The 23,508-nt window shown below is 41.6% G+C and overlaps 1 protein-coding gene across 1 annotated transcript; it reads left to right on the top strand.

Moving 5' to 3' along the window:
• The first annotated feature begins 102 nt into the window (after positions 1–102).
• ATP6V1C1 (ATPase H+ transporting V1 subunit C1) lies at positions 103–21,865 on the top strand. Its single transcript, XM_028736341.2, has 13 exons — positions 103–269; positions 5,233–5,415; positions 6,098–6,165; positions 7,555–7,640; positions 10,698–10,792; positions 13,279–13,370; positions 14,000–14,098; positions 15,907–15,975; positions 16,885–16,977; positions 17,060–17,153; positions 18,821–18,918; positions 20,496–20,622; positions 21,230–21,865. Exons 2-13 carry the CDS (start codon positions 5,284–5,286, stop codon positions 21,323–21,325), a joined length of 1,149 nt encoding a protein of 382 aa, XP_028592174.1. The 5' UTR covers positions 103–269; positions 5,233–5,283; the 3' UTR covers positions 21,326–21,865.
• Positions 21,866–23,508: the final 1,643 nt, after the last annotated feature.

Genomic DNA, 23,508 nt, shown 5'->3' with positions numbered 1-23,508 from the left:
AGCCCCGCCCGCCGCCCCTCGCTGTCCGGCTTTTCTCTCGGAGCTCCGCCCCTCTCCATCCGGGGTAGCTGCGGCTGGCTTTGGGCTCCCAAACGGGAAGCGGCTGGTCAGCTGATCCGTTCCCCGCCGGTCGTCACGTGATGGTGCTGACAGGCGCCGCTGCTCCCGCGAAGGCCATGGAGTGACGGGAAGGGCCCCTTTCGGCGTCCGCCGGTTCCCCCCGCGCCTGAGCTCCGCCGCTCCGCTCGCGCCCCGCTCCGCAGACGCCGGTGAGTGAGAGGCCCCGGCGGCAGCCCCTTCGGGCAGGCTGGGCCACTAGGCCCCTGGTGCCTCGTCCGGAAAGGAGGCAGCTTCCCCGCTTCCCTTCGCCCTGACCTCTGGCTCTCCTTACCGAGAGGGGGGCCGGAGGGCGGATTTCTCTCCTGGGGACCGCTGGGTTTTTTAATGGGTGCTCTCAAGCTTGCTTCCCCCGCGCCCCACTCAGGTCTTCCCATTGGTGGTCTCTTAATAAATTGTTGTTATTATTATCATTATTATCATGATTATTATTAAGGACTAGCGGCGTCAATGGGGCACGGCGGTCATTTGCGGGCTAGATCCCACTTCCTCAGATCGTGCAGTGCGTGTAAAAGCTGGCGCCACGGCCAAGCTGCCGACCTAAGCTTTCGCATGTGGGGGTAGTAACAAGCGAAATCCTGCTCCTCGCACGTTGACAGGAGAAAGGCAGAAGCAGAGGACGAGCCCTTCACAAACAAACGTGTGCTTATTTTTTCCGTGTGGAGGGTCTCTTCAAAGAGCTGGATATCCAGTCACATTGCAGTTTAGTTAAGTGTACTGATTCTCCCACCCCCCTTCCAATTCTTTAAATCATGCTAACATACCAAACTCATCTTGCTGATTTGTGTGTTAATTTTACGACTTTGTTCCTTCAACTCCTGTCACCCAGAATAAATCAGAATAAAAACCCTAACCCTAACCCTATATAAAAAAATACTTTGCTGGCAGGCTGTCTGTTGTTGAGTCTTGTGACAGCAATGTGAAAAGATGTCCTCTGGAGTCTAGATCAAGGGTGGGCCCTGCAGATGTTGTTGCAGCCCAACTCCCATGACACTTATTGGTCATGCTGGCTGGGGACTCTAACAACATCTGGAGGGCCACAGACTCCTCACCCCTGGGCTGGGAGTCTTTGGTTTGAAATATTTTTATATTGTTCCTTAAACAGATTGCTCTCTCCTTTAAAAAGAACTGCTTTCTGTAAGTTCCCTTCAGCATTGTTCTGCAACACAGTTTGTCTTAAAAATTTCAGTATAGGTAGATTAATTTGAGTTGGTTTATCAGAACTTAACCCTTAGATTTATCTAGTGCTTAGCCAAATATAGGGTTCCACTGCCTCTAGGCTGTCACTGTTTGGAGGGATGGATTCAGGCACATACCAGGAACTTAGTTTTGCATGGTTAAAGTGCTATGTCATTCTAGCACAAGAAATCCATTTTCCGTGGTTAGGGAAATGCACTGAAAAGTGAGATAAACGACTGATTAACAGGAAGACAAGCACCCCATAAGTGAATTAGGATGAATTCTCCTTGTCATGTAACTATCCTGTAAACAAATGCTCAATAAAGAAAAGACATAGCTGAACCACCTTGTAAGCTTAGTGTAAGCAAATGGAAGAATGCTGAATTAATGGGTTTATTCAGTTTAACATACTACTGCTGCTTTTATGGTAGTCCTTAATACTAGCGATTCCTCTAAAGATAAGCACTCTTTAAAAATTTTTTTACTTTTCTCTTCATTTCAAAAATACCAATTCTTATACGTAGATTACTCATTCCTATTTCTATTTAGTTCTAATCCACTTGCATTTTTAAATGTGTGGATATCTTATTCTGGTTTATTTAAATGCAAGGCTGCTTTTGCTAGGACTAAGGAAATGGAGATAGGGAGATCTAATATGTTATTGAATTGGTAAATAGTATTTTCTGTAAAGAGCAATGGAAAAAGGTTTAGTCATAATGGATACATAGACTATACTTTCCCCTATGTTCAAGGATTGTGAGTGGGGAGAAGTGACTAGAAGATCCAGAGACCCTTTTTCACACAGCTCTGGTGCTAGGAGACCTACGTTAATCAGCACAGGAGAGTGCAAGTTGACAATTGAAATTGACACCTTTAACACAAGTTCCCTATTTAAAAGTTCTAGGCTATGGTATGTGAATTTTCGTCTCTTCCTTTTTTCATTCTCCTGTGCCAACTGTATAAGTAATGTCTGAAATCAATCTCAGTACTTCCTTATTCTGAATAGAGTTCATTGTGCAAACTCTAAGAACAATTGAAGTGTTTTCGTCCCCTCCCCCCCAAAAAAAACCCTCCATCCAATGAATTGTCAATGACACATCTTTGCAGAGAATGCACTTGAAGTTACCCTGAGAGTTCATCCAAGAAAAAACAGCCATAATTTTGTGTGCTCTATTTTGGCTAGACATGAATCAATTATACTTCTTAAGAGATGTAGTTTCAGTCCTGTGAGGAATAACAAAAGGGATTTTGATTTGGGTGCACATTTTCAGTTCACATTTTCAGCATTTTATTAAACTGTTTGAGAAGAACTTTACTATTGTTGTTGTTTAAGCAGTTGTGGAAGTGTTATACAATGTGCTAATAGTTTTCATGAAGCCTAATTAGCCCTAAAAGCAAAGTGTGGCACTTCAGCTTCGCAATTCAGCAATATAGCAAGTAGTAGCCTAAAATATTCCACAGTCTCATACACTCATTTTGTTATAGGAGCTGATAGGAAGTTAAGTCCTATGTTTTCAAGTGTATTAAAAGGTAAAGGTACCCCTGCCCGTACGGGCCAGGCTTGACAGACTCTAGGGTTGTGCACTCATCTCACTCTGTAGGCCAGGAGCCAGAGCTGTCCGCAGACACTTCCGGGTCACGCCAGCGTGACAAGCTGCGTCTGGCGAGCCAGTGCAGCACATGGAAACCCGTTTACCTTCCCACTGGTAAGTGGTCCCTATTTATCTACTTGCACCCGAGGGTGCTTTCGAACTGCTAGGTTGGCAGGCGCTGGGACCGAACGACAGGAGCGCACCCCGCCGTGGGGATTCGAACCGCCGACCATGCGATTGGCAAGTCCTAGGCGCTGAGGTTTTACCCACAGCGCCACCCGCGTCCCTTTCAAGTGTATTAGTCATATGAATATCAGGCAGGTTGCGTAAGTTTGTTCTGCTGGGCTTCTACAACAACATCAGAAGTTACATGGCTTGCTACTATTCAAAACTATGTGAACAGGTGTTAGGAAGGTTACAGTTGAGTTTATTGTGCTTTGTGTTGATGCAAGGTTCTGTTGCCTAGCAAGATAGGTGTCCTGCGAAATATCGCATTTTTGGAAGTGCCGCTTAAATGCAAGTTATTATAGAGGGGAAAGTAAAGAAACTTCCATAGCTAGGGGTTCATCAAGAAACAAAACTGAAGAGAGGGGGATGAGTGACCGTCATAAACTGTATTCTTCCCAGTATACCGTATTTTTCGCCCCATAGGACGCACCAAGTTTTTTTGGGGGGAAATAAAGGAAAAAAATTTATTTTTCCCCCCAGGCGCTTGTGGGGCCGGCAGCGGGGAGAAGCGCTCTTCTCCCCGCCCCCCGCCTTCAGACCAGGTCTGGGGACAGCGGGATGGCGGCATTCCGCCTCCCCGCTGTCCCCCGACCTTGTGGGGCTGGCGCTGGGGCTCTCTTGAAGCCTGGAGAGCAAGAGGGGTCGGTGCACACCGACCCCTCTCGCTCTCCAAGCTTCAGCGAAAGCCTGCATTCGCCCCATAGGACACACACACATTTCCCCTTCATTTTTGGAGGGGAAGAAGTGCGTCCTGTAGGGCGAAAAATACGGTAAATATACTAACAGTATTTCCTTTTTAAAATGGTTATATTACCTATACGAACTGAAACAATAGAAAATATATTTTGTAAAAAAGAAAATCTAAACATCATATAGTGTACAGTGTCTTCATGCTCACAATCGCCATACAACACACAGCAATATTAACTGTGGAACCAATTACCCTGCCCTCAGATTATACAGATTAAAGATTTCTCGTAGCTGGGCAGAGCAGTCTCAGAACCCTCTTGCCTGTTTATGGTAGGAGTGGCAACATGGCACTATGTTGGACCGGGGTATTGTTTGGGAAGGTGGGTTTTTTGTGCGGGGTGTGTGTTGTTGCTATTGTTAATGTTATTTTTTGTATTTTTATTTTGGTTCTTATGTGGAAAATGTTCAGTTTTGTGTACTTTTTGATGTTTATTGTCTGATATGTTGTAAGCTGCCTTGAGCATGGTTTTAACTTTGGAAAGGTGGCATACAAATAAAATGATTGATTGATGTTTAACATTCCATGTGCACAAGCATATCAGCTTGCCAGATGGAACAATCCCCTCCCCACTGCCTCGTTCTGGATTATGGGCAGGAGGAGCCCCATTGCACAAGCGAAATATTTTGTACAGGGCTTCCTATACAAACCACTTAATATTAGTAAAGAAGGGGGGGAATTTGCTACAAAACAATTGACCATTCAGCATCACAAAAATTCTAATCTCAAAATAGAAGTCTACATAATTCTACATGTAATAAAGAGATCTTTTTCACAGGCTTTCCCTGACTAGGTTAGGCCATGGTTTATGTGTATTAATGCATTGAATCGGTTTTAAATGCTTTTTGTTTTCATGCAGTTTTATTGATTTTAGGCTGTGTTTTTGTTTTAATGGATATTGTTTCACTATTGTATGTAAGGCACACTGCTTAGAGACTTTTAAAATATGCAGTGGTTCAGAAATGCTTTTAAGTAAGTGTTAAAACGTATGCCGGGAGGGCAATACAGTGGTACCTCGGGTTAAATACTTAATTTGTTCCAGAGGTCCATTCTTAACCTGAAACTGTTCTTAACCTGAAACACCACTTTAGCTAATGGGGCCTCCTGCTGCTGCTGCATTGCCGGAGCATGATTTCTGTTCTCACCCTGAAGCAAAGTTCTTAACCTGAAGCACTATTTCTGGGTTAGCGGAGTCTGTAACCTGAAGCGTATGTAACCTAAAGCTTATGTAACCCGAGGTACCACTGTATAGAACAGTGTGCCACACCAGTGGCCCAGAGGTGGAACAGAAATTAAGTTATATATTCTGAAAGGACCTTGTTCTCTATTGTTATTTAAATGTTTTTTTCCTGTCTTTTGCTTCCCCAGTGTTTCACCTCTATCTTTCAAAATCATCAGCGTCGCAATAAAGTGGCAAAAATGACAGAGTTCTGGCTGATTTCTGCTCCTGGGGAAAAAACATGTCAGCAGACATGGGAGAAGCTGTGTGCTGCAACCATAAAAAATAACAACCTTTCTACCAATGCAAAGTTTAACATTCCGGATTTAAAGGTATACCCATTCAAAAGCCCATGGTTTTGTATTCAAACTGTTTGCACCTTAAGTTTAGGGGAAATGAGACATGATGGTACAGACACAGCACACTCCTATTGCCGAAGAATATTTGCCTGCTAATGTTACTTTGCCTACTAAATGAAGCAATTGTAAATCACTTACCTAACTTGTGAATTTGTGGAGTGCATGCTCCTATCTTCCACAGCATGAACTGGAACTATACAGTAAGGGGGCTGTTAGGCTTTTTAAAAATTCCAAATTATGTTTTATTTAAGTTGCCTCCCTGAATGCACTATCACAAGCTAATGCTGAATGTACTTGTGATATAGAACAAATGGTCAGACCAGCTTAGAAATCCATTTTCTATTCCCTCCTAAGATTCATGGACTCCTGTTCCAAAGTACTGGCATGGATAATCTCTAACATTGTAGTTGCTGGCAGATGATAAATAAAACGATTATCTTTAAATTTCAATGCAATGTTGTTTTAAAAAAGGAAGACAATTTTTAGACTGAAATCATATGCATGCAAACTTGGAAATAAATCCCATTGTATTTAATGTGGGACTTCTTTGTTATTAAAAATGCATAGGATTGCACTGTTAGTCTAATAGTTCCTTCTTACAGTTACCTTGTTATATATGTTCCATCTAAAATAATTCTCATTCTTTCCTTTATAGGTTGGTACCCTTGATGTGTTAGTTGGCTTGTCTGATGAGCTGGCTAAACTGGATACATTTGTGGAAAGGTAACTACTTTTTAATATCCACCTAATATCAATGCTCACATTTCTTCCGTTTTGTTGCAATATAGAAGCCTATGTATCGTCTGCTAATCGTCTGTTTTTTAGGTTAACCAGCTTAATGACTGTCAGCGTTAGCAAATAATGGAAAGTGAAGAACCTTTATGGAATAAACCATACTGTGCAGGCAGCCTGATCGCTCCCACGTACCTCCTCTGGTGTAAGCAGAGAAACTAAACAAAGAAGGGGTCGTTTAGTATTGTGACCAACCCCAGGGATATGCTTTGCTTTTTCCTAACAAGCCAGGATAGCTAGCCAGCTTTAAGTTACAGTTTGCTTTTGGCATTCCAATCCTTGCTTGTTATTGCCAAACAAACCACAGTCCTGAGTTTGTGTGATGATAAAGCTATCCCTGTCTTATTTTCTTTACTTTCTCAGTTGCCAGCAATCAGGTTATGTGCACAGTATGGTTTATTATGCCATATTTCTGAGTCTTCAACAATATTTTGGGTTAATTAGCTACTTCTTGGTTTGGACAACCATAACAAGTCACAGCAACCAAACTGGCAAGCAGTGGTTTGAGTTTGCCCTCCAAACTAGGTATGGAAACCAGCGTCAAACCACGGATTCCAATCCTGCTTTGCTAGGGAGGGGAAACAGGTGAAAACAAGGATCATCTGGAGGCTCGGGAATACTACCTGTGAACCAACCCAATGCGTTAGTCTTAATTACTTGCAGTTTTGCCATGTTTTGGAACATGTGATTGTGCTTTGACTGTCTGCATTGCTAAAATGATCTCTAAGAACATAAGAGCCCTGGATCAGATGAAAGGCCCATCCAGTTCAGTATTCTGTTCTCACGGTAGCCAAACAGGTGAAAACAGTAAGCTAAAGAAGCAGGAGTGCAACAGCACTCCTCCTATTTTGTGAACCACCCTGAGACCCCCAGGTATAGGGCAGTATATAAATTCAATTTAAAAAAAATATCTCCAGCAACTAATCTTCAGAGACATACCGCCTCTGATACTAGAGTTAACTAGTGCACTTTATTGCCTGACATGGGAGAGATTTTTAGATATTGACCTAACAGAACGCAATGAAAAATTATTTGAATTGAGTAAAACTGACAAAAAATCAGAGAAAGTGCCCAGTCTTAAATGACCTGTAGCTTTCGAAGAGCAAAGATCTTATACTACAACAAATTTCATGAGCAGCATTTTGGAGAGTATCATGGGGGACAATTTGTTGTCAGTTTGAAACAGTTCTGTGAAATGAATTGTGACCTAATTGTGAGTCTCATTTGATACAGCCCCCAAGTTGCTGAAACGTTTCGTCCACAGACAGAAAGATGAATGGGATCTGCTTTCTTTTATCTTAATTTTTCTCTTCTCTTCAGTGTTGTCAAGAAGGTGGCACAGTATATGGCTGATGTGCTGGAAGACAGTAAAGATAAAGTTCAGGAAAACCTTCTGGCCAATGGAGGTAAATGTTAGCTTTCTGTGAAGGGTGACATCGGAAGTTGATGGTTTGAGCATAAATTCAGAAGTGATGCATATGAGTCATAGGGAAGCATTTTCTGCAACACAAGTGATAGCAAGAATTCAAAGCAAGCAGAAAACCTAGAAACCAACCTATAAGTATAATATCTAAAAGGAAGCTTGCTCTTCAGCTGCAGTTCTGCTTTCCCTACCTTGTTTATAATTCTAGATTTTTATGTGATCAGTGTCTTCTCCTTAGTTACGTTAAGCACAAGCTTTTCATGTATGCGAATTTGAACATCCTTGAAATAGATAGAAATGTTCATTGCATTAAAAAGACATACAAATAATTATGGTGATACTGATCTTGTCCATTAAATCTTTGAGTGTGATATCCAATAATGGGCACATTCAAAGTAGCCCCAACTGAGAACAAGGGCAAGATACCGTATTTTTCGCTCTATAACACGCACCTGACCATAACACGCACATCGTTTTTAGAGGAGGAAAACAAGGGAAAAAACATTCTGAATGAAACAGTGGATGTATCATTTTTGTGCTTCATGCTGTGGCCACAGACATGTGATCTGATGATGAATTTGGGGTGACCCAATGCAAAAATCCTGAGAATCCCTGTGGATCCATGCTTTGTAACCACGTTTTTGCACCATTGCAGCCCCAGGCAACAGTGGGTGCGTGATTTGGGGGGGGGGGCAGGCTGTAGCCATGGACATCCTATGTGCTCTGATGGTGAATTTGGGCTGACCCAATGCAAAGATCCTGAGGATCCATGTAGATCCATGCTTTTTAACCACGTTTTTGCACCATTGCAGCCCCAGGCAACAGTGGGTGTGTGATTTTTGGGGGGCAGGCTGTAGCCATGGACATGCTATGTGCTCTGATGGTGAATTTGGGGTGACCCAATGCAAAAATCCTGAGAATCCCTGTGGATCCATGCTTTGTAACCACGTTTTTGCACCATTGCAGCCCCAGGCAACAGTGGGTGTGTGATTTTTGGGGGGCAGGCTGTAGCCATGGACATGCTATGTGATCTGATGGTGAATTTGGGCTGACCCAATGCAAAGATCCTGAGGATCCATGTGGATCCATGCTTTGTAACCACATTTTAAGTGGGGAGGGAAGGAAAAACACAGAATGGACAAGGAGCAGGAGAGGGGTGTGCAGAGAAGCAGCTGGCTAAGAATGCAGGAGAGGGGTATAACGGGAGGGAGGAAAGGAAGGCAAAAGTTTTCCCTCACCTACCCACCCAAGCCAGCCAGCTCGCGCCCTCTCTCTCTCTCTCTCTCTCCCTCCTGCATGTTTTCACGGAGAGGAATTAGAATGAAGGACGATCCTTTCCTTTCCTCTCTGCTTGCCTGGAGGGGAGGGGCTTTCCCTGCTCTTTGTTCCGTTTGAGCAAGCACAGCAAGGAAACAGAGGAGGGTGGGCAGTAAGACCCTGAGGCAGAATGCAGGAAAGCAGCCGCTTCCTCTTTTCAGGTTTCCCTTCTCCGAGACGAGACGCGCGATTTGATTTTTGCCTGATTTTTTTTGCCATTTGGCTCCAGGGACCACACATTCGCTCAATAACACGCACAGACATTTCCCCTTCCTTTTTAGGAGAAAAAATCTGCGTGTTATAGAGGGGAAAATACGGTACTTATGTCTGTTGTTTTCAATGGGTTTGATCTCAGTGCAACTTAGTTGGCTATCACCCTGAGTCGATAGTATCAAAAAGAAATGAAAAATACTTTCATACCCAAAGAATAGTGTGAAATGTTGGAATGCTGATCCATTTCCCCCCCATGCAGTCCTTTAAAAAAGTGACACCACAGATGCTTTTGTAAGAATAGAGGTGCCATTTCTGAACACGTGAAAAAAATGATGTGATGGGTGTAGTATGCCTTCAGAGTTTACTAAAGTAACTTTTGAAAGTGGGTTGGAGAATCTGTGGCTCTCCAGATGTTGGAATTAAGCTCCCAGCAAGTCCTAGCTAGCTTGGCCAATGGTTGAGGCTGACGTCCAACAATCTCTGGAAGGCTTCAGGTTCCTCAACCCTGTTCTAACAAGCGTTTAATCGCCCCTAAACTAGTGTATCACGGCTGGCCAAAATAAGTGTTAAGCAGTCCCAGAGTAGCTTTTTATTGTTGGTTGCCACCTGTAAATCTAGGTTATCATTAGGTGACCTGAATAAATGGATCACAGCAATCTAGTATCTTTAATTATGCCGAAAGAAATTGTCTGGTGGGGGCCACTTCTGCTCCTGCAGTACTGTCACAACAATGCCCTGTCAAAATGCCCCCCTCTCAGCAACTAAAGGTAATAGGGGCTCCATCCTCTTATTGCTTCTGATCCACTCTAATTATGTATGTGCACAAAATTCATATATGAAAAGAAACATCCCAAACAGCATACCTTTTAACATGGCCTTGCTGCAATGGCTTCTAAACTTTCTTATACTACATATAGTCTTTCCTGTGTTTTAAAAGGCAAACATCTATATAAAGTCTCCAGGAGCATTGCTTGGTAGGTGTATTTATTCATTCATGCAGGTTGCGCGCCATCCCATAACGTAAAGTTCTCTGGCTGGCTTAAAATAGTTGTGTAAAAAAGCAACTGAAATTCCAGGTAAACATAGCCATTTTTAAAAGATGGGAACCCTAGATAAATAAACCAAACGGAACTCCACCCACCTAAAGTTAAAAACAGATTTTTGAAAAATGGGCCAGATTACTTAAATGATTTAAAAGTGAGCAGAAAGGTCTTCACCTGGTACAATAAGGATAAGAAATATGAAGCCTGGCTGTTCCATAACTGAGATGCCACTCTCCCAGCCGTGACTCACCACGCTTCATTCAGTGGGGGCAGCCAGAGCTGGGTCTCTGAAGAGGAACTTGAGGTCTGAGTAGGTACATAGAGGAGAAGATGGTCTTTCAGATAGCCTTGACCAAGTTCAGAGCTTTTGAGGTTAAACCTGAATTTTAAATTGTGCCCATAAATTGTGCCAGGAGCAAGTTTGTGCTTAGTTTGCCAATACCAATATTCAATCTTTGTGTTCACAGTTGATTTGGTCACCTACATAACAAGGTTCCAGTGGGACATGGCAAAGTATCCAATCAAGCAGTCTCTGAAGAATATTTCAGAAATAATTGCCAAGGTAGGATTATACTATCCAAAGAGGTATGAAACTTGTGTTATAATCAGGCTGATCAATGAAAACGTTGACCTGACGTATTAGGAAATGGAAAATTGCCTCCTATTAACATTAAGAAAAGGGAGAATCTGGAAAAGTTCAGGTAGTAGACTAACCTCTTATCAGGGTCTTGCATACTCTGGAAATATAAATACGGTTAATAAAATATAGATATGCAACCCAGTTGGGCATATTACAATACTGAATACTTTAAGTGACAAAATTGGTATTGATCAGACATTTCAGAGGAAGGAATACAGAATGGAAACAAAGCTATAAAATAGGCACGTAGAATGAGGACAGTTGCACATGGTTAAAATGACAAAGTCCAAGTAAAGACTTATCAATGTTAGCAGATTATCAAGTATAGATCCAGATTTGCCATATTTGTCTTGTTCAGTGCAAACCTACAACACCATAAATCTGTATTCGTTTATAGTTTGCCCATTTATGAAGGCTCAGTCCTACACTGGCAAGTGTGGATTATCTTGTCCAAAAGCTTATTGATCTAATTTTCTTGTCTGTCTGTGCAGCCTTGCACCACAGTCCTAATTCAAAGGCTTGTTCTCTCCCACAACTTAAACCTTCTCTCCAAACTGGCAGGATGTAGCAATCCTGTTTCCTAACCGCACTAATTGTGACTAAGACTCCTCTATACGGCATTTGCCCTTGACAAAAACCCAAGCCTTTTCTTTTTCTTCCCATCCCCACTGCCCTGCTTGTTTCTCCTATAGAGATTTGGGAATGGATGGGAATAGCTTCTAATTAGGGAATAGCTCAAAGAAGGGAAGCTCTTTTTCCAGCTGCAGGGCGGCTGGCGACTGCTCTCTAGGAAGAGATTCATCTTGCTTAGTGAAATAGCTGGTAGATTAACTGTCTAAATAAATCATCACCAGTGATGAATGGTGCCATTGTGCTAAAGAGGAAAGGGAAGATAAAGCCAACTAAAGTGCCATTTGTGGATAGTGAGGCGTGCACTTGTAGCCTTCCCTGGGTGGTCACCACAGCCAAATCACTGCTTTACTTCTAGTTGGCCTCTTGGCAATTCCCTGCAGTAATTCCCCAAATATTTCATAGCTTCACATAAGTATGGGAACAATAACTATTCTGTATTGTAAAAGGAAGTAAATAGTCCCTCCCTGCCAGTTTTGTTTCCAGTCCTTCAGAAAACTCTTGGGTGATGCCTTTCCCTTTCACCATGAGCGCTGTTTACTTGAGCAGCAATTCATTAACTACCAGATCTTTCAGTAGATGCCCCTAAATACCACTTTTATCTGCTAGATGTTCAAATCAGGCATACTTCCTTGAACAAGCTTCTGTAGCCCTTCTGTGTTAAGGTTGAAGCAGGAACTGCCACCCAAGTTCACAGTAAACCATTAATTGTTTGCTGTGATGTGCTAAATGGGCCACAGTGGGTGGTATCCCCCTATTTTACAGAGAGTAGGACCATTAAGAAGACAGGAGTGCCTGGCGTGCTCTGGTCCATGGGGTCACGAAGAGTCGGACACAACTAAACGACTAAGCAACAACAACAGGACCATTAAAATTAAGACTGGAGTTAGCCATGGCTATTATTTTAACTGGGACTACTCTGAGTAGAATGAGCATTGGATATAGCCCTGTGATTTTGGAACTATTCTGTTGCAACAACTTAGGGGAAAAAGTTGTTTCAAAGCTGAAAATCCACATGGGTTTTCCAGAAAGGATCCAAGACCAGACCTAGTTAGAATTAAAAAAATAAATTAAAAATAAATTAAAAAAAATAATCTTTGATGGAAAACTCTATGGTTAAGATCCACAGGCTGCCAGAAAAAAAATTCTGGGAGTCCAGGACAACAGTACATCTTAAGGTGCACTTAAAACAGAGAGGAATTTCAAGAGCCATTTGATAGTGTATGGAGGTTAAATGTGCAAAGGGAAAGGAATTTGAATTCCACTGGGTGTGTGGAGGCCCTGGGGTAAGTCTCAAGTATGTTTCTGGATCCCACCCCACATCATTAGCAACTTCAGTGACTGTTCTAGCAAAGTGTAAGTTCCATTTAAATGGGTCATATATGCTACAAAATAATGCTATTTCATTACTTCTGAGAATAATTTTCTGTGTTTTAAAAAAGTTCATAAAAAGGGGATTCCAAGTCGTAATCCTTTCTAAGGCAATTACAGATTTTTTGAACTCAGTTTACTAATATAGTATACTTCTTTAAGAAACTGTGTAAGTGATAATCTGTGGCCTCCTTCATCCTGGTGTCCTCCAAGGGCTTATGGAAACTCTAGCTGAAAACATCTGGAGGGTAACAGCTGGAATGCTGGCCAGTGAATGTTGTCTCATTTTCCTAGCCTGATATTCATTGGCACATAATTGTCATTTTTATAGGAAAGTCTAATGCAGTATTTAAATGCTTCTTAGAAAACACTGATATAGTTTTGCTTCTGAATTTTGTCCTTTAAAGGGAGTGACTCAGATTGATAATGACCTAAAGGCAAGGGCGTCTGCATACAACAACCTGAAAGGCAACCTTCAGAACTTGGAAAGGAAGAATGCGTGAGTTGTCTTCTTCTGTAAGGCAATCTGAAAGCAGGCTGATGGATTTGATATGTTCAATATGACTTTTGATTTCTGAATTCATACATTTCTCAGGCAAGGGCCTAAATTAGCAGGCTGCCCTACCTCTGGGTTTGAACTTACTGTACAAGATAATGGTGGAGTTAAAGCCACATTTGAAACAAGCTAAGAAAAAAACCTGAAAAAAAGAGGGAAGAAACATATTTGCCATCATGTTGAAGTCATACAGAGAATTGTACAACAACCAGCCATATAGCTCGATTTGTCAGTCTTTAGTATCACAGCACCTGATCTTTGTTTTCAGATAACATTATCACATCACAGCTATAATAGAATATTTAAGTGGTGGGTTCTGCATATCATGCAAGTTTATCTGAAAACTTGGGATTTCATACTTTACCAAGCTTAAGTTAGCCACTCACTTGGATTGAGATTTTGGCTATTTGTCAGGAAAATAATTGATTGGTTTTGGGGCATGTCTAATTGATTATATCACATCAGGAGCACTATAAAAATTGTACCTATTCGCTGCCAAAAGTCTTATTATTCAGATCAGATTAAATATAAGAATTATACACTCATTTCTTGATCTTCTTGTTCTTTAACAGGGGAAGTTTGCTAACCAGAAGTCTGGCTGAAATTGTAAAGAAAGATGACTTTGTACTTGATTCTGAATATTTGATTACGTTGTTAGTGGTTGTACCAAAGTAAGTCTGTCTCCTGGTCTCAAAAAGAATCCTTGCTGAAATGTAAAGACAAGCATACAGAATGTAATAAGAGGAAGGGATATTTCACAGCATGATTTGTTTGCTGAAACTGCTATGTTACCATGGAATAATTAAAGGAACATGTGGAAATATGCAATCCACTTCTAAGGGGCAGGGGAATGGGCATTGTCTTTACATTGTCTCAACATCAGCAAAAGCATTCAGTGTTTCCATTGTAAGTTGAAGCCCTTCCACAAGCACTGCAAAATCTGTTCATTTATGAAGTCAGTCGAGAGAAATCTATCTAAGCTGTGAAAACTGCCCTCCAGGTTTCAGAAATTCTCATTGATTTGCTGTAACCTATTGAAGTGTTTCTCCTGCCAGCCTAGCAGTTCGAAAGCACATCAAAGTGCAAGTAGATAAATAGGTACCACTCCAGCGGGAAGGTAAATGGCATTTCCATGCGCTGCTCTGGTTCGCAAGAAGTGGCTTAGTCATGCTGGCCGCATGACCCGGAAGCTGTACGCCGGCTCCCTCAGCCAATAAAGCGAGATGAGCGCCGCAACCCCAGAGTCAGTCACGACTGGACCTAATGGTCAGTGGTCCCTTTACCTTATTGAAGTGTTTAGCTTGTAAATTGGATTTACTCAAGTCAGTCAACATTTTGCTTCTTATCACTGCATTTATCTTCCCTGCCCTAACTCTCTCTATATTAGCCTGCAATCTTAGTAAAGTATTAGCAGGCCAGGCAAACGAGGCTATTCTTTGTAATAATATTTTAGTCAAAGTAAATTGTGTTGAGGATGTACTTGAGTTGGTCGAAGGATGCTGATAGCTCATGGAAATTTACTAGCTTAAAAAAAATTAAAACTGGGAATATTTGATAAAAAGGTATTGTCTTGGGAAAAGAAGACATTTTTAGGCCAATAAAGAGTTGAAACTAAAGAATAAGGTGTTGAGTTTAGCTTCTTGCTTAATTATGTAGAACATTTGGTACATCTAAAATTATATACACAACAAAAACTTAGTTTTATATTTCTATATTTAATTTTACCCCATGCCTGTTTTATTCTGGGTGTTGAATGGGGCTTGCAGTGCAAACCTATGCATATTTGCTTTTAAAGTAAGTGTCCATAAAAATGCAATGAAAAATATGCACTTTGAGTTGTTGTTGTTGTTTTTACTGTTGTTGTTATTGTTATTATATCCCATTCATCTGGCTGGGTTTCCCCAGCCACTCTGAGTGGCTTGCAGCATAATAAAAACATCAAGTATTAAAAGTTTGATCTCTGCTCTAATGCAGTGTTCTACCCTGTGAAAACCAGGAGTGCTTTTTCCCATGCAATAAAAACAAGAGTTTGCAATAGGTATTGTTCATTACAACAACTTCCTTGCAAGTCCTGGGTCAACAGTATGATCTTCAAGCTGTACTGGATAACTTAACTCTGTCTAAGTCTTAAGCTGTACGCACCACTGGGAATGAATCCCTGGAGTTCAGAGTAAATTGAGTAAAGATACATACAATAGTGCTATAAAACTATTTCCTGACTTAGCACCTGACAGAGCAACATCTGATGCAGTGCAAAGTTCTTCTGTAGATGGAAAGGAAACTAGGCAGCCCTTCTGTGTATTCATGGAGAAACCTGGAGGACACATCAGACAGCTCCTTGGATCCTGGGTGTATCCTGTGTGTACACCCAGTGTATCCTGAAAACACTTGTGGTACTGACAGTGGCAAAAAGAACTTTGTGCTCCCTTCCCCAGGGGTTTTGGTTAAGACAACTAATGCTTAACTTTTCCATCTTTAGGATAAATTATAATGACTGGATGAAGCAGTATGAAACTTTAACGGATATGATAGTGCCACGATCCAGCAAGTAAGTTTGATTTCACTTACTTAGGAACACAGTTGAAAATAGGCTGATGTACTCCCAAAAAAGGAGAAACAGCTTTTGGAGACTTGGTTTGCCCAGTACTATAACACCACCCCCCCCCAAAAAAAGTTCTCTTTTAGAATTCTTTCAACACCTTGTGATTTGAGTCTTTGAATCAGGTCCGTTTCCCCAGAAACTGCATTCCTGAACAATGAATACAAGTGCCACCTTTCCCTGAGTCTGGTTCCAGTGACGCCCAGTAATGTGTGCAGCCAGCTGTACTGTTGGCCACAGCCCAACCACATGGTACAATTGTTAGGAGAGGTGATGTTCAAAAAAGCATATTTTTGTCATGGTCTCATTTGGACTTGAAGGTTGAAAGTCCAGTAATCTTCTACTGGGCCAACTGCATTAGAGGAACCTTTGGTTTGCACAGAATTTGTTTTATGGGGCAAGGGCGGGTACAACTCTCATTCTGGCCCCTCCTCTGAAGCAGTATCTGTTCTTCAGTTCTAATGCTCCATTCGCTTTACTAAGCAGGCAAGATTGGGAAAGCTACTGAAAGCTGTTAAGTAGTGTTGCAAATTTGAGGTCATTTTCTGAGAGAACACTTAAATTGCACTCAGCGGGTTTAATGCAGCTCGCTTTGCTCAGAAAGGACAACGCTTTGAATGTGAAATGCGACTCGAGCACTTCTCCTGTGAAGCATGGCAAAGGTGAGCTGCAATTACTCCTCTAATAGAGGTACACCATCTGTAAGCCTAGCACTGTAATCAGAAACAGTACAACTGAGTAGCAGCAGCACATAAGCTGCTTTTGCTGGTCTTGTGTTACAGGTTACAGTTTTTATTGCAGTATGTCTGTTCCTTTATTTTTTGACCTCTGCTCCCTGGTGTCTTTCATTCTTTGCAGTGTTCTTTCGGAGGACCAGGATAGTTATCTCTGTAATGTCACCTTGTTCAGGAAGGCCGTGGATGAGTTCAGGCACAAAGCCAGGGAAAACAAGTAAGTGGTCCTCCCAGGTTGTTTTTCTGCCGAACAGCCATTGTAAAGCAACCTAAAATGGTCTGCTGGTCTCCCGATGCAGGTTTATGGTCCGCGACTTTCAGTATAACGAAGAAGAGATGAAGGCAGACAAGGAAGAAATGAACAGGCTGTCTACTGATAAGAAGAAACAGTTTGTAAGTTCAATGTGTGTTAAATACATTTGAAGATAATTCTTCAAACACCCCCCCCCCATAGTTTTTCCTTCCCTACATCTGCCTTTAGGGACTATTGAGACTAATTCATTGATATATAAGAAACGTTGCAGTAAATGCAGAGCAAGCAAAGCAGCCTTTGACAGTATGAAAGCTGTTATAGTAATTGTAGGTTACAGTTTGGGCTACGCTTTCCACTGTTTGGTTATTTAGTTTTCTAGATGGCATTGGGATATGTCAGGGCCCTAGAACCATCCGCAAAGGCTGTGAGACAACTCAGCTCCCACCCAGTGCCCATTACCTCCACAGAAGGAGAATTTGTTGTCTGGGTCCCTTCCTACATGTAAGTTCTCAGATGTTTCTGTGCAGTGCCCAGTGTATTGAGGATTGCTACCATTTCTGTGGTTCTGAATGCATTACATACATCTCCTGCTGGAGGTGCCCTATGTAATTTCTGAAAGACAAAGATCCATGCCAGTAGATAAGCTTGTTCCTTTTTCTTTCTGTTTACATTTTCCTGAATAACTTCATGACTTTTTAAAAGCTGCTTCCCTCCATATGAACCTGCCTATCCAGTAAGATCATCATTGGAAGCTCCCCAGATCTGCCCCAGAGGTTCTCCCAACCCTCCAGAGCTAGTTTTGAGAGGGGAGTGCTGATGAGGACAGGAGAGGAAGCACCACTGAGTCCATGGAAATGCATTGTGCCAATGCAACTGCAGCCTTGGATACTGTCCTATGCAGTAAAAGGGATGCGGGTGGCGCTGTGGTCTAAACCGCTGAGCCTAGGGCTTGCCAATCAGAAGGTTGGCGGTTCGAATCCCCGCAATGGGGTGAGCTCCCATTGCTCGGTCCCAGCTCCTGCCAACCTAGCAGTTCGAAAGCACATCAAAGTGCAAGTAGATAAATAGGTACAGCTCTGGCGGGAAGGTAAACGGCGTTTCCGTGCTCTGCTCTGGTTCGCCAGAAGCAGCTTAGTCATGCTGACCACATGACCCGGAAGCTGTATGCCAGCTCCCTCAGCCAATAAAGCGAGATGAGCGCCGCAACCCCAGAGTCATCCACGACTGGACATAACGGTCAGGGGTCCCTTTACCTATGCAGTGCTTTTTTTCTTTTAAAAAAATGTTTAGGGCTACTCTCATTTTCCTACTCATATTGAAATACTGCCTCTCAGTGAGGCCAAACTTCAATTCACAAAATGTTTAGGGGTATTTGTACCCCCATGTCCCCCCAGAAAAAAACGCTGGTCCTATGTATTTTTGATGCCAGGTGAAGACGGTCCCCCCCCCCCCATCATTTTAATCTGTGACTAGGTGAACGCTTGACTTGGTCTTTTATGTAATTGCTGTATGTATTTTTGTTTCCGCTGTTTTTATATTATTGCTGATAGTTTATAGTTTTAGGTAATCTTCCTCTGTCTTCATATAGAAAGGCAGGAAATAAATGCTTAAAATGACAAGATGCTGATGTTCAGAATCTCAGTTTCCCCTGCCAAATGATGTTTCCATTATCTCCTCTTGGCATGCTTTGGCCTGTTCATTCTGCAGAGCAGCTGCAGTAACGTTGCCATACACAAAACATATCTGAATAGAGTGCAAAGTCTCCTGATGCTTAAAATGACTTCTTGCTTTTCCTTTCTAAATACAGGGGCCTCTAGTACGATGGCTAAAAGTAAATTTCAGTGAAGCTTTCATTGCGTGGATTCATGTGAAAGCGCTGAGAGTCTTCGTTGAATCAGTTTTGAGGTATTTTTCTTTATAGATGAGCTATTGCTCCATTCCTTCAAGAATCACTAGCATTCCACATGTTTGGTCTAGTGAATCTTGGTAGCTGCGCTCTCTTGCACAGACACCAGGATTATCTGAATCAAATTACTATTTACGAATTAACTAGGAACAAGGCCAATTTACTAAAGCAATCAGACAAGCAGTGAGATTATTTTAATATTAAACTTTCGTGATATTCCAGATACTTCCATGATCCACAAGGCAGAGAGGTGGTCTTCAAATCTCCCCCTTTTCCTGCAGTCTGATGTGCTACTTTGTTTCTGCTGTTATTCTGGATGTCTGATGTTCTAAACAGCATTCCTGGAACATATTTGGGGAGGCAGACAGTAGCACAATGGGCTGCAGAAGGGATGAAAATTCCACTCCCTCGCCTTTTCACTAATGGGAGCCTCCACTGGAGCAAAGTGCCTTCTTTCAGCAGAGGGACATGACATATATCAAATTGGTTGCTGCTGCTTGCAAGAGCCAAAGGCAATGGAGTACAGTAAGGAGATTCACAGTAAAATGCTGTAACAGTTTTATGACAGCTGATTCTTAAACTGAGATAGCAAATGCAGGAAATATGATCACATACATACATAAATTTTATTTGTGTGCTGCTTTTCCGCAGTTCCAATCATGCTCAAGGTGGCTTACAACATGAAAAAATATCAGAAGTATTCATAAACAAAACAAAAAGTTAAAAAATACACAACCAAACTGCACAATTTCCACATTAATCACAACAAGATCTGAAATACAGATACCAAACAACAACAGCAACCCTCCCCAACAAAAACCCCCAAGCAACACCCCAGCCCAAGAGTCTGTTCAGCAGCCTCAGCCCCTGCCATCCCAGGCCGGGTGGAGAAGCCTGCAAGGCAAGGAGCAGGTCTTCCAGGACTCATAGCCAATATGGTCCAAAGATGATTCCAAAACCTTTGAATAAGACAAGTGTTCCAAAATAAGAGAGTTATCCCTTTCAGATACCTGTTTTTCCCTCTTCTCTTATCCTTCTGCCTGTTAATTAGGCTTGGAACACAAAGAGTGAACAGGTGCTTATTCAGAAACTTTTTAAATGTTTGATTTTTATTGACAGTTTTTCTAAACAATACAGCAAACAACAACTAGTGCAGAGACTCTTGAGTTTCATTAATGGCAGAGCTCAACATCTTTGGGAATTTTGCTGTCCCTTTGTAATAGTATATTTCCAGAATAACTGGCAGGAGTGGTGACTTTGGCCCCTCTCCATACTCTTACTGTATTCCCCCTCCACCCAAGCTAATTTTACATTGTCAGGGTCATTGCTCATCTAAGGCTTATTGTCATACTCCATGAAACCATCATGTAACAAAAATAATAATTGGATGCTTTTGAAGCACATGCATATTCCACCACCATATCCCCACCTCCATGATGGGGAGAGCAGCATTTACATTTGATCGAGCTGAACCGGCTACCTCACTGTATCACTAATGGTGACAACAATTGCATTCCAGAAGTCTCAGAACTGAAGCACATCCCCAACAGCTCTTAAAATTACTTTGCTCTTCTAGGTATGGTTTGCCAGTGAACTTCCAGGCTATGCTCCTTCAGCCCAACAAGAAAACAATGAAGAAATTGAGAGAGGTTTTGTATGACTTGTACAAGCACCTTGACAGCAGCGCAGCAGCAATCATTGATGTAAGTAACTCGCATTTTTACAACGTCCACCTACAATTCAAATTGTTGAAGTTGCGTTGACTGAGAATTTTCTTACACCAAGGAGACACTATCTAGCTCAGCCACATCTACCAGCATGGGAGCTGGTGCTGATTAGATAGTTTATAAGTTTACCCTGATGTTGTAATCACAATGTCTTGAGAGCCACAAGGGCAGATTTGGAACAATCATCTCCCATTCAGCATCACTTGGTGCCATGGAGACTCTGTTGATAGAGGCAGATGGTGTCATTTATCAATCTCAGTGGAGCTAGTGGGACTGGTTGAGAGTCTCATTAAATTCTGAAGTTTCCCAGCTATCACTTTTTTTTAAAGTGAAATGTTTGTGTTGTGTGGAAGTGGAGAAAATCTTGAAATCTTGCTTGTCAAGCATATATTCTGTCACAAAGCTATGACCCTTCCCCAGTGGGAAGGAAATTTTAAAATGTACCAAAAAGATAAAATTCAGGTGGTTTTTGTCTGAGTCTGAGCAATAGTACTTGTACGTGTGTAAAGAAAATATGTGGCCATTAACTCTCCTGCTAAACTCTTAGTTATTGAGTTAAAAAAAATAAACTTGTCTTTTATAGGCAACTATGGATATTCCAGGTTTGAACCTCAGTCAGCAGGAATACTACCCCTATGTGTACTACAAGATAGACTGCAACTTGCTCGAATTTAAGTAGATGACTTCCGACCCTGACCATCCTCCCATAATATTGATGTCCAAGAAGAAAAGGTTGAAGAATGGTGATGCTCCTAACTCTCTCCTGTAAACCTGTTGCTTGCTTGCTTCCTCCCTCGCGTAGGAGAATAATCCCCATAGTGGTCCATCTCTTTGACATTTTCTTTTAAAAGAGAAATGTAAGTATCGCTTTTAAATTGATCAGGTCTGTAAATGTATATTGAGAGAATCAGAGTGTATTTATAAATAGTCCTTATTTAAAAAAAGTTTTTAAAGGGTCATTCCTCTTTCGTACCGTGGTCTGCATCAATTCCATTGACTATCCTCCGGGAAGAACTTGTTTACAAAGGAAGATTGTGGGGAGAAAACTTAATGCCATTTTGTTCACTGTGTTTCATAGATATAAAACTTGTAAACATTGTTATTGAATTGTGATGTAAAATATGTGGAGATTGATATTCAGTCTGTGCTTTCTGAATGTTTTAAACTTATGCACAGGAAACATTCACAGGAGAAAAATAAAAGCACCTGTACTACTGTATTGACTGCTTTGTCTCACTCTGGTATAATTTTGTCAGAAGCTGGTAGGAACCATTTTGAGAGGTGAGATTCATACGCTGGGTGCTAAAGCAAGCGAATAGATTTGTGGTGGTCATAAATGAAGCCAATCAATAATGAGCAATCGCTGGAAGGAATTGGTGGGGCTGGCAGAGGAAGAATAGATGAAGACCTACAGGACAATAATCAATAAGAGTATCTTCATTGCTGGGCCCAAGTTAATAGGGAAACATGATGGGTCTTTTTAAAGAGCTGGTTGATTCTAACATGCATTTTGGTATTAAGAAGAAAAATTTTATAATATCGGTCAGATCCAATTCTTTATTTCTGTCGCTTGAATATTTTAAAACTTTTTGGAGCTTCTGAACTACCACCACACTTTTGTTTTTGGAACACCAGAGGGCACCCTTGTGCCACTTTCAAACAAACAATATTACAGTAAATGCAACATCAGGTATTGGCAAAATATTAAAATGATAACTTGAAAGGGAGCTTCAGTAATAAGCTGGTTTCTTCTAACAGAAGTCTGTTAGGAGAACAGCATGATATTTTTTAAGTGCCAGAAATACGCCAGACTTCCATTACCTTGTTCTGCAGAGTCTACACACCTTTCTTTTCTACCTTGAGCTATAGTAGAAGATTGCAGGTCAAGCGCTACAGTGAACCCACTGTATCCAGTTGTGTTCCTCCACTCGCTGAATGCTGTTTGATCCTGCAGAGCCTTCACCAGAACAGAAACCAAAGCTATCCAGCAATTTCCTCTGTGAGGCCCCAAATTTGCTCATAGGGTGTGGAACACTTTGGAATAATGTGGGCCGTGTCACAGCAGTTGCAGGAGGGAGGGAGGACCACCCAAGATCACCTCCATCCCTTTTCCACTGACAGAAGGCTCTACTGGATCAAATAACTTTCCAGCAGCTTCTGGGGTGCCAGTTGGATGCAGCTTGAGGTCAACATGTAGCCTAGCTGAAAACTGTTCTTTTGAAAATAATGCAGCCTGTCAGTGCTGTTTGAATTGTGCTGCAAAATGCCAGGACTTCCAGAAAGTTCAACCTGTTGCCAGAACTGCTGCTTACATAATCTGATGGATACAGAACACAACCTACAGTTACTCTTCTTTATTTTAGAGAACACAATCCATTAAAACAACAGCGCATCACTAAACAACAGTTGATGGCAGCATCAACCGAGTCTCTTCCAAACACCTAACACCTGTCTTTACATGTTTATTTTTATTTTTTTCAAAAAAGATTGTTATAAAAACAAACAGCAACAAGAACATTTACTAGGGAGTATGTGAGAGGGATACAGGAAACAGGAGAATCGGGAAAATATTAAGTATGTTGAAAACCACATCAAAAATACAATTAAACATAGTTCTTACAATTATTATTGGAAGGGGTCCTTTAAGAGGATCCGACCAGTTTCTTTAACATAACTTCTGAAGAAGAAGTGTTGATGGACTATTCTTTCATTATCATCTCTCAGCAAGCCTGGACTTAGTGGGTATGACATATTTCATGGTGCCAAATGCTACCTGATTCACGTCTGCCACAAATTGTGTTTGGTGGAGCCTGATTATGTTCTTGTATATTTGTGGAAACAATAAAATCACACCATGTGTCT

This window comes from Podarcis muralis, chromosome 8, assembly GCF_964188315.1.
Source record: "Podarcis muralis chromosome 8, rPodMur119.hap1.1, whole genome shotgun sequence".
Taxonomy (NCBI): Eukaryota; Metazoa; Chordata; class Lepidosauria; order Squamata; family Lacertidae; genus Podarcis; species Podarcis muralis.
Note: the sequence above shows the minus strand (reverse complement) of the source record. Positions and strands in the feature narration are given on the sequence as shown.